At 38.8% G+C, this 26157-nt stretch overlaps 3 protein-coding genes across 4 annotated transcripts in view; 2 read left to right on the top strand and 1 right to left on the bottom strand.

The window, feature by feature from the left end:
- gnai2b (guanine nucleotide binding protein (G protein), alpha inhibiting activity polypeptide 2b) overlaps nt 1–19890 on the top strand; it is a 53492-nt gene extending 33602 nt beyond the window's left edge. The window contains exons 4-10 of one of the 2 annotated variants that reach the window (XM_074666685.1): nt 4010–4151; nt 9133–9293; nt 13968–14096; nt 15640–15769; nt 16176–16329; nt 16481–16673; nt 18706–19890. In XM_074666685.1, the coding sequence (XP_074522786.1) occupies nt 4010–4151; nt 9133–9293; nt 13968–14096; nt 15640–15769; nt 16176–16329; nt 16481–16671 (907 nt within the window). In that variant the 3' untranslated portion in view covers nt 16672–16673; nt 18706–19890. The remainder of the gene's footprint in view (nt 1–4009; nt 4152–9132; nt 9294–13967; nt 14097–15639; nt 15770–16175; nt 16330–16480; nt 16674–18705) is intronic. The other variant, XM_074666676.1, reaches the window with a different exon arrangement.
- Nucleotides 19891–21617: 1727 nt separating this feature from the next.
- Nucleotides 21618–23923, top strand: LOC141795236 (PAK4-inhibitor inka2-like). The gene is made up of 3 exons (XM_074676054.1): nt 21618–21707; nt 21807–21842; nt 22952–23923. Exons 2-3 carry the CDS (start codon nt 21840–21842, stop codon nt 23894–23896), a joined length of 948 nt encoding a protein of 315 aa, XP_074532155.1. The 5' UTR covers nt 21618–21707; nt 21807–21839; the 3' UTR covers nt 23897–23923.
- Nucleotides 23924–24192: 269 nt separating this feature from the next.
- uba7 (ubiquitin-like modifier activating enzyme 7) overlaps nt 24193–26157 on the bottom strand; it is a 36692-nt gene continuing 34727 nt past the window's right edge. The window contains exon 24 of the mRNA XM_074673651.1: nt 24193–25597. Within this exon, the coding sequence (XP_074529752.1) occupies nt 25468–25597 (130 nt within the window). The 3' untranslated portion in view covers nt 24193–25467. The remainder of the gene's footprint in view (nt 25598–26157) is intronic.

Consider the following 26157-nt stretch of genomic DNA (forward strand, 5'->3'; position numbering starts at 1 on the left):
TGTTACATATGATTGGTTTTAAGTCTGAACAACATAATAATGATACAGTACTTATCCAACAGTCAGCGTTGCCAGATGGGGAAATATAAAATTATTGTCTAGAGTCTCAAAATTATCTTATTTTGGGGAAAATTATCGTACACCCGCCAAAATAATCAAAAAAACGTATAATGATAAAAATAACTGTCTTATTGTTGGGAGAAAGTAACAATTGATCATTCTGTTTAGTGTCCTACAGGCACTTTTGTGGGCATTCATCGCCCCGCCCCACATCATCAGCGTTTGATCAGCTGCTCCAGGTTCGGTCTCAGCTGTGTTACATATGTGCACCCCCTTCAACAAAATGACAGGTTGTCATGAGACCCTAAGGCTATTATTTTGAAACAGTATTCATGATAACAGAGAGAGAGAGAGAGAGAGAGAGAGAGAGAGAGAAAGAGATAAATAGCCATCTGACTTTACTTAGTGAAATTTATTTTAGACAGGAATATTAACTTTTTCTCAAAAGAGTAGTCTTCAAATTAACATCTTCTTCAAGATAACTTCATAACATTAATTTCTGGAGCCTCTTAAGGGTCACGATGAGAGGTTCTTTTGTGTTGACCCCCCCTGCAATATTTACGTATCAGCCCTCTGCTTCAGCTCCCACTCACCCTTGTCCTCTCTTTTAATGCTCATTTTTCTCTCAACTGACGAGAGACTTGATTGGCCTTCAATCGCTCTGAGATGAATGACACTCAAACTATGATCGGCTGGAAACGTCACATGATATAAGATGCATTTAGGGTTTGCAAATAACTCCGTCAGACTGAGGTAGATCTGTAACAACCACACAAAATTGTCAAATTATCGTATATTTCGCCTTTTTTGGAATTATTGATCGTATTGAGGGCTAAATTATTGTAGAAATACGATAATTATCATACGTCTGGCAACGCTGCTAATAATTCCCATGCCAACATGTCTGCTGTTGTTTTCCTCATCTGAGGCTAGAAGAAATTTTTCATCTGTAGAAGAGGGATTCATTTTTAAATCCTGATGAGTTGTGACAAGTTTATTAATCAGCAGAGCTGCAATCAAGAAGAAGAATCAACACTGTCACACTTACACCCGATGATTAAGTGCCACTTCTTAAAGGTGCTTTATCTCCAAAGCTTGCTAAGTTTGACAACTCTTATTCAACTCTTCACATTAAATTAATTTTTACAGCCAGCAAGAAGGGATAGTGAGTCCAGTGTGGTTTGTTTTGTTCCTCACTGTTCATACCCCAAGAGACAAGAGTCTGAGAGTATGTTTGTGATATTGGGCAGCAGTCAAAACACACATGCACATAAAATCTATTGCAAACACCCAAACAGGACCCTAAATGGCTTAATTATTCACATTCCTCTGGGCTAGTAAGGAATTGAATCAATTTTTAATGAGGCTGGAGCAGGAACAGTCTGCCTCTTTTTGAAGCCAGGTTATTAACACCTACAGGCATACGAAAAAGAAACACGCTGGAAGACAGCAACACACATTATGTAACATTATAAATCAATATAGCCTGTGTAAGCCCTGTTTTATGACAGAAAACCTGCTAATAGGTAATATTTCTTTTCGAACAACTAAAATAATTTCTTTGCTGATTGGCTTATATTTGTTTGCATCAGCGCACTGTTTAAAACAGTTTCACTTTATAACAAGCGTAGGGTCACACAGTTCGTTTTTGCAGCTTGATGAAGTCATGAGGATTTTGTCTCAGGATAGAACTGCAGACGTGTGCATGCACACATTATTTTCCTGACCCCTAGGTTCATAGAGAGATGAGATGGGTAAACTCAGGATACTGCATCATGTGGATGCTGCAGAAGTGAGGTGTTTTCAGTATGTGTAAAAAATGCTGCTACACTTCATCCTACACAACATGCTGACATGATATTTTTAGTGCAGAGTATACAGTGCATATTCCAAAGATTAAGAAATGTGTGCAGACAAATACAGCAGACCTTTTTCTGGCTTGAAACAGTCTATTTTTCTCAGGCATTCAGAGGAGTGACTCATAACGCACCAGCTAATTTAGCAGAATCCAGTCCACAGTCAGTGCAAAGACATATTTGACAGTACATTTGAAGCAATGAGGGTACACAAGCATCATCCTACAGGAACTATCTGAGCTCTGTGACACTTCTTGTTAAGTCTTATAATGTAATATGTATACTTTGGATTTTGCTACACCCCCCTAAAGTAGAGTGCACCCACTGCCTTTGATTTGAAGTTAAAGGGGGGTATTGTGATATTGTAAACATGGAAATTAGGTAAGGTTGGATGCCAATACTAAATGTGCTGATTTTCAAGGTGCTACATGTTCATATGTTGTAGACCTCAATCTGTCTATCAACTGCTCAAAAAGCTGCACAAAATCTACACAAGATCTTCACAGGACTTGGAGAAATAATGAGGCCATAGCATTCATAACAAGATGGAGGGGTGGTCCTTAAACACCAAGGTTTGCCCATAGCTCTGTCCCCAACAGGCTTGCAGTGGGCTAGCCAACCAAAGGGAAAAGGGTTTATTGAGTGAGGAGCCTTGAGGTGTGGTCACACTGGCCATTTGTACCATGTCCAAGAACGCTTCGACTCTCCGATAGGAAATTGTATGTAAGCACGGGGGAACGCTCATCAAGAATCTTTGAAATGGTATATGGCGTTCCCCAGGGCTCGATCCTGGGTCCAACACTTTTTAACCTTTACATGTTACCTTTAGGAGATGTCATCAGGAGACACGGTATCCACTTTCACAGCTATGCTGATGACACTCACCTTTACATTGCCGTGTCTCCTGATGACACAGGACCGATCTATGCCCTTTTTAACTGTAATTTAGACGTCCAGTCCTGGATGGCAGACAACTTTTTGCAGCTAAACCAGGACAAAACTCAAATTTTAGTTATTGGTACAGGTCCAGAGAGAGAGAAACTGGAGAGCAAACTCAAAGCACTATCCTTTAATCCCTGCAAACAAGTTAAAAATTTGGGTGTAACATTTGATTTTAACTTCAGTTTTGAGCCACATATTCGAGATGTCACCAAGAAGGCTTTTTATCATCTAAAGAACATCTCCAGAGTGCCCCAGTTTCTCTCTCAAGCCAATGAGGAGACTCTTGTTCATGCTTTCATTACCTGCAGAATTGATTATTGCAATGCTCTCCTCTCTGGTCTTCCCAAAAAGAACATTTCACATTTACAGCTCCTTCAAAATTCTATTCTCATCTGGATCTTCCTGATCTCCCTGATCATCTGTATCTCCCTGATCTGCTTGTTTATTTTAATGTACAGCACTTTGTGATACATCTCATGTATGAAAAGTGCTTTATAAATAAAGTTCGATTTGATTTGATTTGATTTAAGTCTAATTTGTTTGGCCGGTGTGACTGCAAGTAGACTGTGCTCAGGTGCGGTACACTTTTCTGCTTTGGCACACTTTGGAGGGGCGTGCTTCGGTATGATACACTACACGCATAAGCACAAGCATGTGTACACATCGTGAGCATGATGTATAATCCATGAGGTATATTTGCCAAAAAAAAGTCACTTAAGTGTCGCCATGTTCTCTGTGTCTCACTGTTCAGACTGCTGAGACCGTGTTACTCATAAACAGACACTTCATGATGACATTGGCGGCCCATGCATGTGCCTAAGGTCTGGTTCATATGGGATCAGTGTGACTGCAGGCCACACTGGCCAGCAGGGAAACTGTGCTGCAGGGGCCAATGGTGCTTGAGTACGGCACAGTCTGAATAGTCAGTGTAACCGCCCCAGACAGAGACAGAAATTAGAGTTTTCTATAACACTAGTGTGAAATCATGTTAACCTACTTTGGGGATAGAATAAATCTTCAAAAATAGCACTGTAGCCCCTCTTTAACTTATGCTGTAGCAGTCTCAGTCGATCCAAGTTTGTATCTACACTGAATGATCTATCTGTCACGAATCCAAGGTGAATTCAGTCGTGCTTTTTTTTCTTTTCAAGGATCATCCATGAAGATGGTTACTCAGAAGACGAGTGTAAGCAGTACCGAGCTGTAGTTTACAGTAACACCATCCAGTCTATTATGGCCATTGTTAAAGCCATGACGAGTCTAAAGATAGACTATAGCAACACGTCGAGAGAGGTAAGATGCACAAACACTTTCCTTGAATGACACCTCTTTTACATCTTTATTGTTTATTTCTATCCTTACTCTTAAATAAAAATGAGATTGTATAACTTGTTTAAGTATGCATTATAAACAAAGAACTTTTGTCTCAAAAATGTTGCAAGTTTATGAATTCAGAAGAAGAGAATAAAACTAACAGGGCATAAAACTGTCATCTCAGTGTAAGAAAGCAGAATTTAGTCGGCCTGAAGATCAGAATTTCTCTCATGTCACAGCAAAACAAAGTCTGATATATTTTCACAATATAACAGCTGATGGTTCATTCCTTCAGACTCAGACTGTTTGTACAGGATTTAACCCACAGGAGGTCTTTTCTGTATTTACATTCCAGGGTGTACTTTTGCTTGTTTCTTTCTCACTATAATTTGGCAGGACAAGTCTGAAATGAATATTTTACTCAGTTAATTAGTGGATATAACCCATTTCCCAAAGATTTTTGAGGCTGCGATGCCTCCGAATAATCAGGTTTGTTTCTCAGACCATGTCTCCTCCTCTTCGGTGTACAAGCCATTTCGTCTGTGCAAGTGTATGCTCCAAATGAGGGTGTGATTTCTAACAATTACCTTTCACAGTAGCTGCATCTTCAGAGAGAGAAACTTTCAGATGATACTCAAACTAGAACACAGTGAGATACTTCTCTGATCTGTCTTTGCAACCTGCAGGGGGAAAAGTCCTCATGCCAGAGACTTCACCTCCTCTATCTTTGATCTGCTCTTTCCTCAAAGTTGTGATGAAAAGAAGAGAGGCTGCTGGTGCTGCTAATAAATGCTGCAGCAGCAGACAGGCCTTTGAGGCTGTTTTGGAGATTGGATTTATTCAAAAGGTGCTGGCGGGACACATTTTAAAAGCACATTCAGTAATCCCCGTCATTTTTGTCCTTTCAGCAATGACACAAATTCATTCCTGGCTTTTGGTGGCCATTTCCTGTATATGAAAGAACGTACAGGCGACTCACAATTTCATACCTTGGGTCATTTTAAAGTGTGATTTATTTCCAGGTCCATGTATTGTTGTACTTTTATTTGATGAAGGGGGCATGAACCGTTCCAATATATGAATCAGTTTGTTGTTGAGAAGGCTGATGAAAAGCTGCACTTACAAGCCAAAATTTACAGGTCCCAGTGCAAAAATGACAAACCTCATCTGTTGTCATCACCATCACCACTGAAGTGAAGTTTTTTGTCTCAGAATAAAAGAAAATATTAACAGCCTTTTTAATATCTTTACCAAGAATGTCTCTCCATTAGGTTTTGCTACATTATTTACATTGAATCATTCAGCAAAACGCTTCCCAACCTTTGTCTCAGCTATTACACCTCCAAAATATGCCTCCAATACAATGTTGGCTTGCCTTAGAACAGATGTAAAAATCCTTGTTAATTTTATTCATGTTGAGTTGAAATTGTGGTCTACCACACAACTTTATCCAAAGAGGACACTTTTATGAGTTGAGATGTGTCTCAGGAAAGGAGAAGAAATACACCCCGTGCCCAGCCTCTCAGGATACTTTGAGTTGTGAGTTGTGTGTACCACATGAACACTGTTTAAGCAAATTAAACTTACCAAACCTTAACTGGACAAAAACTGACTTTCTGCAATCATTTCAATGGACGTCTGGGTAGAGAATGGGAATGGCTATGCGCACTTTGATTGGCTCATTGTGGTTGAGGCTGGGACTTAGCCTCAGGTTAATTAGCACATTTACTGTAAAGTTTGTCAAGTGAAGATCATTATCAGCTTCTTTGTCTTAATTCTGTATGGGGAAGTTAAATCTTCATCCTGAAAGATTTCTCTTTTGGTGAAATTGAGAAGAAGACTATTAGCCTCATACGATCATGCTAACACAAGTCAGATTTTTCCTTTTCCAGAAAGTCTGAGCGCATCAGCTCATATCTGGTGTACTGCAATCTAGTTTATATCAAACTCTAAGCTACAAGTCTATTATTTTTATCACTGTTAACAGTGCCGTGCAGAGCATGCACTTATTAAAATCTGACACAGCCACACCCTGCACACAGACACTCATCAATAACAAGCCACAGCTTCAGGCAGAGATCCTGTCTGCTACACCCTGTGAACAGTTATCAGCCTACAGCGAGCTGTTGGTGAACTCTAACAGGGGCTGGACTCATTTCTGTGGAGGAGTGATTGTCAGTGTGAAGCTGGGGTGTCTGGACTTTAAATGAAGTTGTAATAAAAGGATGGAGGACTCTGGCTGTGGTCATTAGAGCATGACGCATGAGACTTTTTTTCCTCTTTTGCCAGATCTGTTAAATGGCTGTATGTACGTGACAGTACTCTCACACACTCCCACACTAGCAATTAGTGTCCCAGCCAGCATGTCCATACTTGCACTCAGAAGCTCTGTAGAAATGTTCTCACTCTCACAAACACACAGACAGTGTGCAGTAGTATGTGCATGCCTCTAAACACTAAAATGCCCATAGAACCATCATTTGCACTCTTGCTAAGATTTATGCTGTTTAATTTGGTTGAAGGATCAAAGACATGTTCCAGCAGATATGTCACACAAAGGTTGATTGCTGCATAAATCACATGCAAGGCGAAAGCTTAATTAAAAGAAGCATCACCTTTATTTGTGTTTTTTTAATCATTGTGATCACTACAGCTAAATACCAACCAAATCAAACAGTTACTGCATCAGAAAGCAGCACAAATAATCCACATGTAAATGTTTGACTGCAAACAGAAAGGGTCAGCTGTCAAAGAAACCAGTTGAAACAAAAAATGCATTTCTCTTGAAATGTGTTTGATACACAGTACATCATTTATTTAGTTTAAAGAATGTTTGCATTCATGTACAGCCAAAAACAAAACCCAGACAACAACTACAGCAATGCTGACACAACACAATGAGCTGAAAAGACCAGAGATCAATGATTGCTTTTGTACCTCATTATATAAATTAAGCTCAGAGCTGCATGTTTTGTCATTCTGATATAAAAGCAGATACAGGCGTAGAATGAACACAGCATCATCCTCATAGAGCAGCAGGAAAGTGTTGTGCTGTTGTTTAGCATCCTAGATTCTAAACAGAGTATGGACTCGTGTTCTTCACATTGAAGCATCCCCAGACTTCATTTAAACCTGTTTTGGTCATTCAGACTAACATATTCTATGTTTATTGCTAAGTATTATCATTTATCAAGAATACTTTTTCTCTTATGCTTCTCTGTTTACATTTTACAATAGTAAACCAAATAGTAGTTGAAAAGCAGTTGGCAACAAAAAACATTTTTATTGTGTCCTTGGATGATAAGTGTGACATTTTTCCCACAGTCCATCTCAAACCAAGCAAGCATAAAGAGAAAATTTTGTACGCCACAGCTTTTTGAGAATCGGTTACTTAGTTTCTCAAACTGAAACCAGGACTGTTCTGAAATGACCAACTTCCTAGTCCTTTAAATGGAAATCTAAATTCTAAGTCTCTACTGAGTACTAGGGATGAAGGGACCTGATCCTGGTATCAGGTATCAGTCCAATGCTGACTCAAAAAATCAAGATCAGATTTCAGTGACAAAGGGCAAATCCATTCAACTCAATCCTACTCTGTGTCTAAAACAACGATGTGTGTATAACACATCATCAACAAAGGCAGGTTGGTGTATTTATGTGAAGCAGAGCTAAAATAGCATAAAGAAAGATAATTACAACACCACAGTTGTTAAGAGGTTTTTCACACTGGTTTCTCCAACAACTCTGATGGCAGCTTGCAGTATTTGCAAGTTAAATTCTTCACACCACACAGTCCTCAGTCTTATACTCATGTTAAGATATAGAGAGTTGAATTAATACTGGTATTATAACTAGGGATAGACCGATTATCGGCCGGGCCAATATTTGGCATTTTAAGGCATATCGGCATCTGCCTTTCTTTTTAATCCAACGGCCGCTATGAAACCCAATCAAAACTGTCTTGTTTTGGCTCTGCTGCCTCTCTGCACAGAATTTCTCCCTGTCTATGCTATGGAAGCCCTGGATGGTCATTTAAAATCAGTCATGTAAAACCAAACGGTAAATTAATTCAACTGCATTACATGCCTGTAAAAGGCAACACAAACTCAATTCTGTCCAGTTTTATTGCAGTTACATTGAAATTTTGGAAAACTTTATTTACTTAAGAAAACTTTAGCTATCATTTTTTAAAGTTTTCATGTAACTTAATAAAACATGCTGCTAAGCCTGGGGGCTGTTTAATAAACATATGAGTGAAGGCATTTGATTGCAGTTAAGTTTTGGAGTTTGTATTGTTCAAAATTTTTTACGCCAATATTTTCACTTTGACTGCAAATGAATATCAGCTTCAAATATCGGTTATCGGCCTCCTTGCCTACTAATAATCAGTATTGGTATCTGCCCCAAAAAATCCATATCAGTCTATCTCTTAATGTAACGGGACAGCATTGTTGTCAATCGATACCAAAGCCCAGATGTCAGCACTGGTATCAGAGCTTAAAAATTGGGATTTGTGTATCCCTACTGAGCGCAGTGTATTTAACACAGCCAAACAATGTTGTCAAATTAGTTTACTTCGTGTGGTTAACATTAGCGACAGGTTGATGTCGACATGTCTGTGCTTGTTTCAGTGCACATATAAAAACAATAATAAAAAAGTCTAAGCTATTAAGTTCCACAGACTTGTAATCCTAGTATCAGTTAGCAAGAGTGAGGGCATTAGTTGTTTAGTCAACTAAAAATATGAATCCACTGATTTTTAACATATGATTATTCACAAGCAGTGAATCCATTTTGGAGTCTTATCAAAGCTAAAGTATCATCTGCATAGAAAGAACACTTTACATCAATAAGGCTTATAAGAGTCTTTCCAGAATGCACTGTTGCACTGTTAAAGCATAAAGCAAGTTCATAAGCAGATTCTAACTCTTCTGCCCTGTGCCTCTATCACCCCCTGCAGGACGATGCTCAGCAGCTTTTTGCTCTGTCTGTAGCTGCAGAGGAGCAGGGCATCCTTCCTGACGACCTGGCCAACGTGATCCGGCGGCTCTGGGCTGACAGTGGCATACAGAGCTGCTTTGCGCGGTCGCGAGAGTTCCAGCTCAATGACTCTGCAGCATAGTGAGTGTGAATGTCTATGTATGTTTTATACTGAGTGATCAATTTTAAAACCTGTCCCCTTTTCCTTCCTGTAGGAACTCAACAAAATCTACTGCTTAAGATTTATGACTTTTAATATTGTCAACCCAGGCTGCTACTTTTATAAAATGTGTTTGTGTACTGTTTCTTTCATTTCCAGCTCTACTTCTACATAGATCAATATTCAGTATTCAGTAAACTCAAGTTTCACTGCTATAAATGTTAATGTGACACGCAGGGAAACCTCGTAGATCATCAAATGTGGCCTCTCTTCTCATCCTGCATACCAGCCTTATAAATTACTAATGTTTTGGGAATGTATTTCTGCATTTTTGTTTGATTAGATTATAAAACAGACAAGGAAAGTGAATGAAAAGGGATGGTATTAGTTTTATGGTCTTTCTGATTCATTTAATGTCGTCACATAAAGGCCTGCTTAATATTCCTTCCATTATTGATGCTGCTCTCCGGCTCCTGTGATGGATCTAATGTTGCAGTACTTCCAGCCTCTCTTATGAGTGCCGCAGTGAGAAACCTGTCTCTGACTTCTCCAAGGAGCGATAGGAGACTGGAAGGATGGTCCAATAACTCCCATTTAGTGATTCTTTCTACCTTTCTGGCTTTTATTGTCAGATATTGTAACCCGATAAGCTGAGAGCAGAATGGTTTGTCTTGAGGGAGGGAAAAGGTGAGGCTTTGTAGAATTGTGTAACTTCAAGGAAATGTAAGTTCCAAGTAAGGCTTGAGAACTGCTTTCTGTGATAACAAAAATCCATCAAGTGATATATGTGTTTTTGTTGTATGGGAAGCAACCTGGTACGTTTCATTTAAGCAACATTTTGAAAGTCAGAAATGCTTTGTGTTGACTTTCCTTTAATCCCATTTGAAAGTACTTTGCCCTGGCTCTAATGAGACAGAAAAATGTTTTTGTAATCATTTTTTATGTTTCCACTCAAGGGGGGTGACTGTCTCATTAATTTTTATTACACTGTGGCTGTGACATGCATGAATAGTGACATTTGAACAGCTAAAATGTTTGATACAAACCGCATCTCTTTGTGCCAGTGAAGCGTTCAGTGTGTTGTCTTGGCCACTAAAGCTCCCAGCTGGCCCTGGGTGATGATGTAATGCTTGTTTATGTGGGTCAGGTTGTGTTAAACATGTTGAAGATGGTTCCATCGTCCCCTGCTGACCAACAGTCTGTCAGAAAACTGAAATTTAAAAAAAGAGAACAAAGGAGAGGGGAAAGAAGGACACGAAATATTCATGCAAAACTGAAAGAGGAGATAGTAAAACACCACATCTTTAGAAGACACAGCTATACTTCAATGTAAAGTGAATTTGCTTCAACATATTGTATGGATCCTGTATGTTGTTTCTTGAGGCTTGCTTGTGCACTCCAACGCTGCTCCTTTGTTCAGTCTTAGGACACATACTGCGTTTCAGTCGGATAAGTTAAAGCTGTGAAAGGTAGAGTGCTGGGATAATATTACTTGCACGATTGCAAGTCGCAACAGAATAAGTTAAACTTGAAAGATAGATGCATTTAAAGAGATAGGAGAGAGGACAGTGGATAGATTCAGAAATGGGGAAAGAGTGGGAAGTGCCATGCATGAAACTGGCCTGGACTCTTGAACCCAAGCCACCCACACGAGGGCGACTTGGATTACCAGGCCATCTGCGCTCCACAGTTCTTGCTTTTCAAGTGTTTACTAGAAAATTGAGATACAAAAAATGGGATGGAATCTAAGACAATTTAGTCAGCTGTTCTTACATACAGGTATCTCTTTATCATATCAAGAATGGGGCTAAATTGTTGTCATGTAACCACTAGTGGTGTTCAAGATTGTATTTTGGCTGATTCTGTCTACCTCTTTTTCCTTCAAACGATTACTTTTCTACATACAATCAAAGTCAGCTGAAACCCAATTGGATGATCGACAAGCTGTTATCATAACACAACAATAAAAATCCTATAATGTGCCAAGAAACATTGAATTTAGCAACTTATCGTAAGTCAGCATCCACACTAGCCAGCACCAGAATTAATAGATGTACAAATAAATTAGTCATATTTTATGATCTTTGGTCCAAAATGTTGGTCAGATGTGACGAAGCTGTAGCTTAACTACTAGCCAGGGATGTAGTTCTGGTTAATCGGTCCTGAAACAATATTCTACTACCTGGATCTAAATAGTCACATGGGACAGATGGCATCTTATAACATGTAAACCATGTTGAACCAGAAAACAGAGGAAACTACAAGATACAGACAAAGGGAGAGAGAGCTGCCATTAACCTACACTCTCTGTGATTCTATATTTAACAGTGAGAAATAAATAATGCTATGTTTTGACAGTTTTCTGTGCTTTCTCACCTTAGACTAGTAGTTTAGTCAAGATTCAAATTTCAGTTTTCACACCCTTTTCACTTCAGAATATCCCTAATGCATATGTTGGTTCAAAGACTGTACTTTTAAGTACCTTCTCTATTTTATCAATAAGATTCACATAATTAAACAAGAGTACACTTTAAGTTTTGGGTGAATATAAATCATGCAAAAGATTTCAGTCACCGCAGAAGTCCTCTCACTGATGACAGCAGTTAGTGCCACTTGGTCTCACTGCAACCCCTTAGTGGTCCCATATGGACATCTTGAGCAGCCACGTCTCATGTGGATTTGTTATATTATCACATAATGTGTGCGGAATTGGTATTAGGTTTTTACAGTCCAACCTAATCTGTCTCCCAGCAAGTCAATACCAAAAAGCACAGCATGGTTTAAAATAGAAACAGAAATTTGTATACTGCAGGAAACAGCATTAGACATGCAAACATATATACACCACCACTAGAGGACATGTTGTATCTATTAAACTGAGAGTGATAAATCAAAAACCCAGCAAAACAACCCCAGATGGAGCAGGTTTGGACACAAAATGTTATTTAATGTTGAGAGGCAGCAGATGAACAGCTTAAAATAAGTCTGTCAAGGGCTGCAGGTTGGCAAAGAGTGCCGCAGAAGTATAAACAATATCAGACCTCCAGATTAATTGGATTATGATTGAATGAATGGTAAAACAGTGGGGAGCAACCTGCTGCATTCTGTGTGTGTGTGTAACACAAGCAGAATGAAATGTCACCAAAGTTTCAGCTGCAGAAATTCAAAACTACATTATCAAGCAGATGCAGTTCATGCATTCTCTGTATAGCTTGAAAAACAAGTTATGAGCACCATCAAGAAAAGGATTTAAGCTCTAAGCTGCAAAGCTAAGCTTTTATTTCAACCAGCATTGAAGGCAAGTAACTGATGCTGAGAGTAATATCGATGTGCTGCATGTTTCCAGGAACAGCTGGGAACAGAAGCAAAACATGTTCTCCATAAACATTTCTAAGCAGCCATTATACTGAGCTCAGTGCAAATACAAGGAAACGGGGAAATCAACAGCACAGCAGATAAAAAAAACCAGACTATTTAAGAAGAATAAGTGCTTACTTTATTACAAGGAAGGTGACAACAAAATGCCTTTAGTGAGGGAGAAAGACTTGCAAGGATCTGTGAGCCGAAGAAAAAGTCAGCAAGACAGAAACCTGAATTGGACACCAGGTGAACGTAAAATGTAGGATCCAGAGTGAAAGGACAAAACACTTCAGAAAGACAGGGTGATACAAGGAATTAAAATGCTAGGGAGCTAAAGCTAGCAAGCACAGCTGAGCAAGACAATCAGGACAGGGTACACACAAGTGGGATAAATGATGCCTTTAAATTGGTCGTGTTCTGCATGTTTACAGAAAGTGACCATATCATCAATTCACTGTAAATCAAATTTTACTCAGCGCCTTGAGTTGGTGGAGCCCATGGCAACCATTTTTCTAACATATCTTATAACATGTCCTTCTAAAAATGGAAAGAAGTGCCAGAAGAATTTTATTTACTTACTAAAATATAAATTTGATGGTGTGAAAGTAGTAACTCATCAAGAGTAAGCTAGTAAGAGCACAATTGAGAAGATACTGATGGTCTGACACTGCTGTCTTTGTCCCTGTAATAGAAAGTTCTGGACATCTGTAGTTAACCTAGCTAGCATTACCTGATATTCCTGTACCATTTAAAATGAAATGAAAACAATATGACGATATAAAAGTGATTATTTGTAGAAAGTATGCTTACAAGAAATATTGAAACAATCAAAAAACACAATAAGTAACTAGTTAAGGTTTAGTTAAACCCAATGTTTTTACATCCTGTCATTTAGCACCAGTTTTGGTAGAACAAACAAGTGATGAGCTGGAGTCTGAGATCTGTGATGAATTCAGTTGTACCTTGAATATTACGAGACCTCAGCATAATCCCTTAAAAGGCACTCAAACAGCCTGATGTAATGCTATTACCAAAACTTTGACTGTCTAGAATTGAGTGCTGCAGAATGAGTCACTCCACAGGAAGTTCACGAAACTGCTGGAGTTTATTACAGTTCAAAGCTGTTGAGTAAAAGCAGACTTTTTTTGTCTGATGTTAATGCACCACGAGTGCATCAACGACCTAGGTGTCTTGTGTGGGTTTGCAGCTTGTTTATGCATTGCTCTCCCTTATTTGCAGTCTTCAAGTCATGTTGAAATCCCCTCCTTCTTTATCTCTCTGTCTCTCTTGTCTAGTTACCTGAATGACCTGGAGAGGATAGCTAAAGCCGATTACATCCCAACCCAGCAGGATGTGCTGCGAACTCGTGTCAAGACCACAGGCATTGTGGAAACTCACTTCACCTTCAAGGAACTACACTTCAAGTAAGGATAGAAACACTCACCTGATTGCAATGTTTGTGGACTTTAGGAAGAAAACACACACTTTAAAAGGTGCTTTTATTTTAAAACAAGCACTTTTGCAATCAATGGAAACTCTCACTCCCCAGCTTACGCTCAGTGGGAGTGTGTACTTGACATTAAGGTGGGTGAGTGTTAATAAGACCCCCCACATACCTCACATGCTTGTTCAGAGTGTTATTGATTGATTCATAACAAACTGCTGGTTGTCACTTAATCTCACATGTAATGCAAGACTATATAGCGCATAAAAAAACCTGCAAAAAAAATAACCATTCTTGTGCTTTTTTGAAGGAGCCCAAAGAAAAACAATGTAAAGACATTTACATTTTTTACATTTTTTTTTCTTTTTGCAAGTTAAACAAAGCCTCCTCCGGCAGCAGCGTCTCTTTTCCAGCCTCCTCCTCAGCTACTCAGAAGCAAAATTGAAGCACCAATTAAATTTTTAATTATCATAATTGCACTGAGAGCTGGGTAAATGAGTTAAATCCTGCCCACCGCACTCTCACTTAAAACCAGGGCTTAGTATGCCGCTGATATTTAAGTACATCCTCCATGCGGCAGAGTGCTGTAGGCCTTATATAAAATATACTCAGACCAAGCTGAAGCTCTCATGTGTGGGATAGTAATGGATGTATAGAAATATTTCTGAATAGAGGATCAAAAGGGCTATAGGAAGAGTTTCAGCACTTGATAATGCGTTTATCTAGTATACGAAAGGAGAAATGGCATTTAATTTATGAAATATGACAAAGAGGTGATATACGGGGCTGAGAACATGAGATAAAATATATTCTTCTTGTAGGTTTTCTAGCAGTATTCAGACCCTGCGTCATTTTCACATCAGCAGCAGCCCCACAGCTTTGGTGTGACCTGTTTCCTGATAAACTCTCTGATATTTACTCTCAGTCACTGATTCAATATTTGCCCTGAATAATACATGGAGGCAATCGATAAAAAGAAAGTCATGTTTTGTAACCCTGCTCTGTGCGCTATAAAAAACACAGGAAGTTTTAAAAAAAAGCTCATAGATATGAGATATCTTCTTTCAGCTATGGCTTAGTTGTGGTGGTCCAAGTGGGACCTCTTCTGCGTCACCCTCCTCTGTAACTGGATGTCCTGGATGAGGTGCACTCGTGAATTTTCAGCTGTCTGCAGGCTTTGCTCACTTTAAATCTCAAACAGCTTTGATCACAGGGCTCAGCCTGCCTATTAGCCACTGCTCTGGCCCACACTGACCCTGCAGTCAGATCTCTGACAGACACCTCTCCTCCTTCTTCTCGCCACTTTTTCTCTCAAGTCTCATGAAAACTTAATGCACATTCAGGGATGGAATATCACCTCAACTTTCTCCTTCCTTCCTCTCTTTTCAGACTTTATTTTTACTCAAGTGCTCTCTATGCCTTTTCCCTGAAAGCTTCACCTTACTGTCTTTCACTTTGGCCATCCTCTACCTCTCGTTTACACAGATACACACAAACACACACTGTTTTATGCCTCTTTGCAGGATGTTTGATGTTGGAGGCCAGCGCTCAGAGAGGAAGAAGTGGATCCATTGCTTTGAAGGAGTCACAGCCATCATTTTCTGTGTTGCGCTGAGTGCGTACGATCTGGTGTTGGCTGAGGATGAAGAGATGGTGAGGAAAAAAATCCCTGTTCTTGCATTTAATCTTCATCAGCCTGGTCAATATTACTGAACTTGCTTCATGAATCTGCTATTTGGCTGATTTCCAGTGGGACATTTAACACCACTGACAGTCAGATGATGAAATTGACTCGAGTCTAAAGATCAATTCATGGTTGCTCCAGTGGAGTGTAATTGTATAATGGAGAATAATTTGTTAGTTACTTGAACCATTTGACCCTAATTTCTTCATCATCCTATGAATCAAATCGAGTGCTCTGGAGAGACTTTGCCAAAAGACACTGGGAAGAATCAACTCTTCCTCAAATTTTAAATATTGATGAAGCAGCGCCCCCTGGTGGCAGTGCTGATGCATTTTTGTATCTATTACTGAATGTTTTCTTTTTCTTCCTCTCTAGAACCGAATGCATGAGAGCATGAAGCTGTTTGACTCCATCTGCAATAACAAGTGGTTCACGGAGACCTCCATTATCCTCTTCCTCAACAAGAAGGATCTGTTTGAGGAGAAGATCACCCGCAGCCCTCTCACCATCTGCTTCCCTGAATACACAGGTACACAGTGGACCATCCAGGGCTGCACTGCATTAATATTTAAACATCTGCATACACAAACAAAGACTGTACAGCTACCGCTGGCACATTTCTGTCCAACTCACAACACAAAACTTATAACCTGTTGTCTTTTCAAACTTTTGTTTCCCAGGAGCAAACAAGTTTGATGAAGCAGCGAGTTACATTCAGACAAAGTTTGAGGACCTGAACAAGAAGAAGGACACAAAGGAGATCTACACACACTTCACCTGTGCCACTGATACCAAGAACGTTCAGTTTGTGTTTGACGCTGTCACTGATGTCATTATCAAGAACAACCTGAAAGACTGTGGTCTATTCTAAAGGTAAGACAGATCCCAGGGACAGATGTCAGGAGGGCTCTTTGGGTTGCTACGGGTGAAAAACTACTGATCAGTTATTCAGTGAAGTTGAAATCCTTTCAGACAAAAATCCCAAAATACCTAATTTAATCTTCTTTAACGTAACTTTTTGACTTTTCTCGTCTGTGGGTTAAATATGAATATCTTTGGGTATAAAACTGTGGGTCACGGGGTGATTTTATTTTACTACAGACTGACTTCTAAGAGCCAAATGTTTGTTCAAAGACAACAACTTCTAAATTCATAAGTAACAAATTTAACCTTTATTTGTTACATCATTTAAATCATCAAGGACTTGTTTTCAAAAAGGAGTGTCTTCCAGCACTAAACATATGTATCTGTTTGTTCAAAATCTAGAGCCATTAACACACTTTGGTACCGCTGACTGTACTTTCTGCAGCTGTTTTAACCTCTTAAGACCTAGTAATAAATAACAATGGATTTTATTTATAATGCACTTTACATTTGTGGGTGAATCTCAAAGTGAACAATAAAAAGATAAAAAAACAAACAATAAAAACAGTAAAAGACAGTCAACAATAAAATGAAATGATATATAAAATGATTTTTTATTTTTATTTTTAAGACCTAGTACCCACATTTGAAGACATTACAATCCTGCCTCTCAGACCCATGATACTTCATTTTTTAAAATTTTGACCTATTTGCCACACTTAGGGACTGTGCCTACATCATCTCTTGGTAAAATTACAACATTTCACCTATTTTAGTTAAAAAACAAATACAAAATACAATGTATTTAAGTAAAATAACACTACTAACAAACAACTAATGGAGAACTCATAACACAAATAATCAAACTTCCTGTACAAAGACTAAGTTTAGTTATCAGTTATTAATTATTTCGTTATTTTGTTATTTCGTTATTACTTATTAGGTCTTACTTATCCAAAAGAGCAAGGTGAATTGAAAATTGCACTCCTGACAAAAGCTCGGGTTGTAAGAGGTTAGAAACAAAATGAAATTCACACAAATGCCCTTGTATGAGTTCAAAAGCAAACAATTACCAACATGTAAGACTATTTTGTCACTTCTAAGGTGTGAAACGTGTAGTGTTTGCCATCGGCTGTGTAAGATAAGGTGTGGGAACAGCTATTGTTTTTTGTTTTCCATGGTTGAGATTCTTAATGAATGATTCATTGTACTTCAACAAAGCAAGATAATAGTTGGACAAAATTAGCAGACAGATAAGAAGCCCTACTCTGTTCACAGAAACAGACACAAACCAGAAGTTCCTTAAAGGAGTATTACATGTCCACAACATGGTACAGGTTCAATAAAACACCTCATCATGTGCTTTAAAACCAGAGCTCCTCACAACTTTTGAGGCACATGTCAGTTCTGGTCAATGTTTCTGACTTGCTAACTGATGCAAAGTGCTCTCCTCATAGTGGGTTCAATTGTGACATGACTCCTTATCTTGTTTTGTTGTGAACTCTTTGATAATGAAATAACATTAGCCGGTCTAGACCTGCTCTTTTTGTAAAACTTCTTGAGATAACATCTGTTGTGAAGTGGGGCTGGTTAAATAAAGAATAGTTGTTGTATTCTGTAATTGAATTTAATCCCAGAACCCTTTACCAAATTGTACACTCCTTCTATTTTACTTGTTTTTAAATATGTAGATCATTTTGAGCTTTTGTGTAGTTTTTATAAGACAGGCTGTCATGTTTTTTGTTATCTAACTTTTTGTTGGTATTGAGGGAAATGTGTGATTAGGTAAATATAATACTGGAGAAATTTGTTTATGAGTTGGTGAAGCATCTTTTAATAACGTGATCAAAAATCAGAAAAAAACAGTCCATTCAGCCCTGAGAATTAAACCTGACCAAACCTGGTAAAAATGAAACCTCAACATTTATATGTCTCTAAACACCAGGTGTTTTCCTTACCTTTGCAAAACAAATGTTTTGAACAGATTTGGGACTGTATGAGTTTAACAGTTCTGTTTTTCATCTTCTTTCTTTTCATGCAGGAAGATGCCTGATGCACACAGACTGCATGAGAGACTGCAACAGCCATGTGATGATTACTGCTTTTCATAATGAAAACCATAAAAGACTGGACTCCTGAAGGGGAACCCGTAAAGAACTTCAGCTATCACTGATTTGCAACCATTACATTCTCTGCCAATTGTGTTGTTGTTCATTTTCTTTTTTATGTTCTTACTGCAGCAAACAGGGCTTCACAAACCATCCATACTGAGCACTTTTAGATAGATAGATAGATAGATAGATAGATAGATAGATAGATATCTAACCCAGGACCCCTTTTATTGGACAAGAGTCTAAGACGAATGAGCAGTCAACAAGCTTTATTCCCTACTTTACAAGCTGTAACATATTATCTGTTTTAGAATAGGGGTCAGAAGGGTTGGGATTACCCCTGAATAAGCCATTATCTCTTTATGCAGCCTGACAAATGAGATTTAAGCAACTAAGGAATTTTCATGCCAAAAGAGATCAATTGGAGAACAACTAGTTTTTTTATTCAAATCCTAATTTCAGTTTCTTGTTTTATTGTACTTATTGTTTTCAGGTGTCCAGTTACAAGAGTGCAGAATAAAAGAAAAACTCTTTTGATAAAAATCCTTTTCTTTATGTTAACAAGAGTTGCCATTCTCTGAACCTTTGGACTGCACAGAGCTTATTTTTAGAAGAAAACAACCTTGCATGAAGAACACAGCTGGATGAAGGGAAATGTTTTTTTTGTACAATGTTTACACAGGATCAATATTCACACTTGTACTATAATGCATCGTCCTGCATGAGCACCCATAGATTAGCTCGCACCCCCACAAACTGAACAACATTCCTGAACTTCTGAAAAGAAACAAAACAAAAACAGCTATGTGTCACTTTTAAAATATCTGCAAGTTTTTTAAGTGGTTTTGTCTGTTCCTAACTTGGATTGTTCTGTACTCTTAGTTTAATTCTGAGTCTTTTTACATATGTTTGTGCCTTGATATCTGTTTACACTTGTTCTTTAGACTCATACTATCTGCATAGTGTGAATTAGGGCTATTTCTACTCCACCTCAGTTCACATTACCCATCATTTCAGAAGCACCAAACTCAGAGACAAATGGTTGAGACTTGTTCGATAATATAAAGAGATAAAAGTCATTCACTTGTTATATGTAAATAAAAGTTTTCTCACCTTATTTTTTGATGTACCATCTGATGTGTCATGAGAAAAAGAGGCATACTTTGATGTTTAATTGCTGTTTAACCTCATCTAAAAATAGCCTCAAATTTTGAGTGCATACAGAAAAAATTAGAAAAAATTTAGCAGTCATGTTAGGGATCCCTGTGGTCATAATGTACTGCATAAACTGGATTCTCTGGAGGTGTCTTATTTCCATCAAAACATTGTCAGACTCATTTATGAGCCACATTCACCTGACCAGTCCTGATAATTTGATTCTTAAAAGACAAAACTTATTCCTTATAAAAAACTTATAAAAAAGAATCTGACACTTGTTTATAAAATATAACCATGTCAAGTTAATGAAATTATTTTTTTCTTAATTAAAGAAACCAAACTGGTAAGTTTTTTTGGACTTCAAGCAATCATGGAGTCATTCTTGTCCTGTAATATCTAGAAATAATATCTTTTTTGTGGACTTGTTGAATGAGTGTGGCACATTTTTGATCTGATAGGTTTTTTTTTCTTTTAGAAACAAGATATAAGATAAATAATTAATCCATGGCTCCAATCAGCAGATGTTTATGGGTAGTTAAAATGTACATAAAGGGATGCAACTGTTTCAAGGTTGAAATGGTCTGCTCTAACTTACAGGCTGAAATGTTTTTAAAACTACATTTACGGAAAACAAAAAGAAAAGTTTAACCAAGCCTAAAACTGTAGAGGTGTTTCAGCTGCACCGTAGTCTTGGTTTCCTTTGCTAACTTGTTTAGGGACCGTATTCTGAAGTATGAATTATATTTATTTAATCATTTTTCCTGTCTTTTTAAAAGATTTTTTTTTTTTTTACTTTTTTCCACTTGAGATAGAAGTCCTGATATTGTGTTGGTAGACATTTACCAAAGTTAAAGACCTGGACACACACCTACAACCACTGTACCTGTCTGCATTTCAATACAAAGTGTTGTCACCATTCACAGAGGAGAGGTGTTGAGGTGCAGCTCATCTACAAAACAAATGAGAACTTCACATGGGTTTCGTTTGCATCTCAAAGAGGCCATTACGAAGAGAAAGGTGAAGAAACCTGTATGCAAAGGTTTGTATTCAGAGACCATGAACACAACAAGGTCGAGTAGTTTGTGCAGGATTATCCACAAGGTGGCGACATGTAGACTTCAGTAAATTAGCACATGAATGTTGAAGCTGATCACCCGCAACAGATGTCAGAGAACACTTCACAGAAGAACGAAGGCTTTTCAAACAATACTAGTATTATTAGTATCAAAAATGATAGAAATACACTATTCTTTCAAGTATTTACTTTTAAACTTAGCGATAACAGTGCAGCCAATAGTACGTGGGTTTGCTATCAAAAATAAGTAAATGTGTGAATTTTATCCTAATTAACTCATTTTAAAAAATCATAAAGTGCTACACACTCTTATGAAAAATAGTTTTGAAAGTGTTACAATCGTTTAATAAACTTTATTTAGATATACATAAAATATCCTGCCACAGATATGGTCTTTACTCAGTAATCTAAAACAGTTACAGTAAAGCCATAGTCTGTATGGGACTGTATAATAAAATACGGGACACGCTGTGTTCGCACAGAGAGGGAAGGTTCTTGTGTCAGGCGACTTTCTATTGGCTCGTCTTGTGATGCTGTGCACTGATTGGCTGCAGCGCGAACCACAGCATCGTGAAATTCCGCTGACAGAGCTGCGGTGCTGCAGATTGCAGAATAGTAGCAGCAGGCGAACATCACTCCCCAGATGCAAACGAGTGGAGTTTCAAAGAGCTTGGATTAATTCTTTAAGCGTGTGCAAAGGTGAGTTTCAGAACTTGCAAATACATGTGTCAAGCATGGGTTTTGTAGTAGCCTGAAGTTCATAAATAATCTAATACAGCGTGATTTATTTTGTTGCAGAAACCTTTCTCAGGACTCATCGACTCATACGCTATGGTAAGTTTTTTTTCCGTTTAATGCCACACGTCATGTGAAAGTTTTTGAGTGCATTGTAAATTTTGTGTCGTTCTGCTGTTTGCAAAGTGTTTTCCTTGCTGCACATGACGTTGCCACAATAATTTTATTATTCTAGGTTTATTTGTGAAACTGGTTCTGACATACCCCAGAGTCACAGTTAATTCAGACCAAACTGTCCTTTCAAAAGAAAAGAAATGCGTACAGTTAGGTGAATCTCCTCCTTGTGTAGAGGCAGCCAAGGAGAACAGAGCATTTAAGGAGGTGCAGACTTACCACTGTGTCCCTCTGTGGATGTGTCTGTGTGCCAGATAGGTCTCTCCCTCAGGGGCCAAATGGTCCAGCACCCACAGCTGTGATAACATCATGGCATTGTGTTGTCCTTTCTGCTTCAAGACTAACACTGACAGAACACTGGGGCTCAGAAAACTAAATATTATAGAAGGTTGGCTGAAAAACAAAACGTGCAGCAGCAGAAATATTTTTGTTTTAGTTTTCGAGGTTAACAACAGGGGAACCTTAAATTTTAAAATATTTGAGCTAAATCAACAGGGTTGTTCAGACTACAGCTCATCCAGAGGGCAGTGCTCACTATGATTCATGATTAATTCATGGCTAATGTATAATTCCAACATGCTGCCATCATTTCCTGCCTTATATTCCAGTCCTTCTAACATCCTGTGAGTTAGGGGGATTCAGAGAGGAAAAGCGCCTCTTCACTCCTCCATGATTCAGCTCGACTTTGTTCAAACTTCCCCTCTCGCTTCAGGAGGCAGCAGGGAGAGTTTTCCCAGTATGAAATGTGCATCCTGTTCTCAGAGTGACCTGTATTTTAGATTTTCTGGTATCCCACTGGTCTGCTTAAATCGGCTCTGAGGTCTGTCAGGAATGCTTCACTTGTTATATTGGTCAGAGAGCAGAGTGATCTCAGCAAGTAAAAATCTTATTGGCCAGTTCTGGGAATAACTTGGGCGCAGCTAGACCGCAGAATGCACCGAAGATCACTTCAAAAGTCCACAAATGTCTTTGGTTAAAAGAGACGTTTATAAACGCAGTGCACCACTCACTCTTTCTATTTTTCTCATGTGTAGCTGTGTCTAGGAGACTCTGCAGACTGCCTCCGGGACCATATAGAGTGCATGATGAGACCCCTTCAGGACCTGAAGCAGATAAGCAGGCCCAGGCCACTGAGTGAACCATGTGGCCGCTCCTTCGCTGTCACACGGCTCTGCAAACAGAAGGCTCAGCAAGAGCGACTCACCCACCTACGAGCCTCCGATGCCAGTGAAGCCAGCACGTACGACTCTGCCTGCTGCCTCGCCAGCCCTTTGGAGGAAGAGGATGAGGAGGATCAAGAGCAACAACAGGGACATGAGCGGTTGACACAAGGCTCTCCAAGCAGTGAAAAGAGTCTTGACTTGGACTCTGGTTACTCTGAGGCTTCCTGGCACGATGAAGGGGTGGTGTTGAGAAGGACAAGAAATGTGCGGGTCTCATCTTCTGCATGTCTCCGCACAAACAGAGGACCCTCCGGGCGAATTCGACCCAAGTCAACCTCAGACGCTTGCTTGGAGCGCTGGACCTCATTTGAAGCCAGTGACCCAGAGGACTGGACCACATCTCTGCTTAGTCGCAGCAGGAACAGACAGCCCCTGGTTCTGGGGGATAACAGCTTTGCAGACCTCATAAAGAACTGGATGGACCTACCAGAGTGTCCAGAGCCAGCTCAACTCAAGCCCAGTGCTGGCCGGCGTCTGGCTAAAGACATTCTGGTGAACATGCGGCGCAGGCTGGCAGGGATGTCTAAAGGTGTGGAGGTCAGGATGAGGCATGCAGACCCCTCACGAGTCAACAGGGCCACGGAGGCCTCTAAACGGATGTCCTGCCCTGTGGGACTCCAGGCTCTCAAACCTTTCTTTCACCAGTCTCACACAGGCCTGCACCAACCTGACACTGACTTCTACCAGTTCACTGCCCTGATGAAGACAGGCAGCAGACAGCCAATCATATGCAATGACATCATTGGATACATTTAACCAGGCCCCAAAAATGGACCGTGACCAAAACACTTATTATATTCAGATTGTTCTATTTTTGTATTTTTATTTGGTTTCAGTGTTGATACATCTGGAATAAAATCATTTGGATTAAACAAAATGTGTTAAAGCTGTGATGAATATTTAAAGAAAAAACTTACATTCAAGACATTTTATACATCATTTTAAATTTATTACCTATGACACAGGTAATGGCACAAATACACCAACATCTCAGTAAAGGCAACACTTATCTCTGAAAAATTGTTATAATGTGTAAGAATTTCTGACTCTAACTTCATTTCGGTTGATGTGGAAACAGGCACAGACAAGGGTGAAGAGGGTTGGACAAATTGTGGTTTCTTTCTACACCATGACTGGTTGTTGGTTAAATAACACAGCCCTGATTATACTGATTTATGATAATGCTATGACTTAAAATGAGTGACAAAGAAAACCCTGTGTAGTGTACAAATCCATAGGTTAGAGTACTACAGAATCTGAAGTGTCTCACTGGCTTTTAGAAGTGGCACTCAAGGAAATACATTATTATGCACCTGTGCATCATCTTTTCAAACTTGCCACCTGAGAATGATGCCACCTGTGTATTTTTGTGTCAAATTTTAAACTCAACCCCCTCTGACTGATAAAATGGTCAAAGGAAACCACCTGACAAAATGAAACCAGAGAAAAGTCACTGTAGTTGTAAATATACCCTACCCTATGCATAAAAGTGTAATGGCACAACAGCATGTGTGAAGAACACAAACACAACAGAGTACCACATTGATTCAGATTTATTAAAATGTTTAAATATAGTTAAATCACATACAGCAACGTTAACAACATGAACAATAACATCTACAACTGGCTGTGTTAATACCAGAGATGTTGTTTAACAGATTATTGAGATTAACCATTATAATGAACACCCTGTCATTTTGAAGGTATAGTAAAGGACGTGCAAAAATGTGTTTTTGATTTTGCAGAATAGTGCAACTGCTCCACTAGAACCAGCTCTGGGATAAACATAAGACAGCTGTGTGAGAATGGTGAAAAACCCTGCCCCAACTGAATACAGAATCTACAATGCAAACTTCTTGTTCTGACTTAACTTCAATATCTCACACAATCCAACCTGCATTAAAATTCAATAGCAGGTCTTCCTTCCCCTGCAGCTCCAAACACTAACATAATTCACTTGCCTTTGTAAGCATCTTCATATCCTCTTTTAAAGAATTTACATGTGGTTTCATATAAGATGATAAAATAAGACTTTATTGATCCCCATTATATTGCTGTTTTGAACGTTTCATATTTACACATTCAATGAACAAGAAAATTGAACTCTACAACAATTATCAATTTTTGGTTATATTGCTTGGAGTGTAGCTGGGGTTTCAAACAACACGCTGAATACATTGAAGTAGGAATCACAAGTTTATGTGAATAGAAGTGAAAAGGATTTAATAGAGATATGGAATGAAGCTGGAATGACATATTAATTTAAGCACAACAAGCATGTGTCATGTATCATTTTCATGAGATACTTGTTTTCTCTGGCGTTAGCATCACAGGAGCAGGTATCTGATGGTCAGGGGAGAGTCCTCGTCCTCGTCCTCAAACGAGGGAAGCAACTCCAGCATCTTCTTGTGTGGAGGGATTTCTTTCTTGGTGACCTTTCGAACCACATCAGACACACTGCAAAACAAATATTTTACTCATGAGCTTTACTAAAATAAGCAGCTGAGCAATTCTGAGTTATTTTACCAACAATTTACAGAAACTTGGGTTTGTCTTCCCGTCAAAGGAATACAAATTGTAACAATTGTTAACAATTCCTATTATAAAACTAGAACCAGGGTTAGGGTTCAACCTGACAATCACTCTGCATGTCAAAAGCTCACCAATGCTTATTCCTCATCTACTTCTGTCTTATTTTAGGAAACAGCACAAACATCCGGCTTCTAGAAAAAGTAACTTGAGGAGCAAATGTGTATCAATGCTGGGCCAAAAATAGCAAACAATGCATTGTTTACTCCTATTTATATAAAGTTGGCTATAAACAACAATACCCAGGAGTATTTTCAATAAGTCATATTTCATCTGTGACCCATTTTCAAGGGTTTACGTTGGCTTGGTAGCCAGTGTGATAATATATTCTTGAGCACCTGAAAAATCTCAAGCCATCCAATGTAATGAGGATGAGAATGAAAGAAATACTGAGTCAAATCAGCTAGAAAATGAAAAAAAAAAAGTGA

Source organism: Halichoeres trimaculatus, unplaced genomic scaffold (genome assembly GCF_033239565.1).
Source record: "Halichoeres trimaculatus isolate MK-OKI-2021-1 unplaced genomic scaffold, fHalTri1.1 fHalTri1_scaffold_1, whole genome shotgun sequence".
NCBI lineage: Eukaryota > Metazoa > Chordata > Actinopteri > Labriformes > Labridae > Halichoeres > Halichoeres trimaculatus.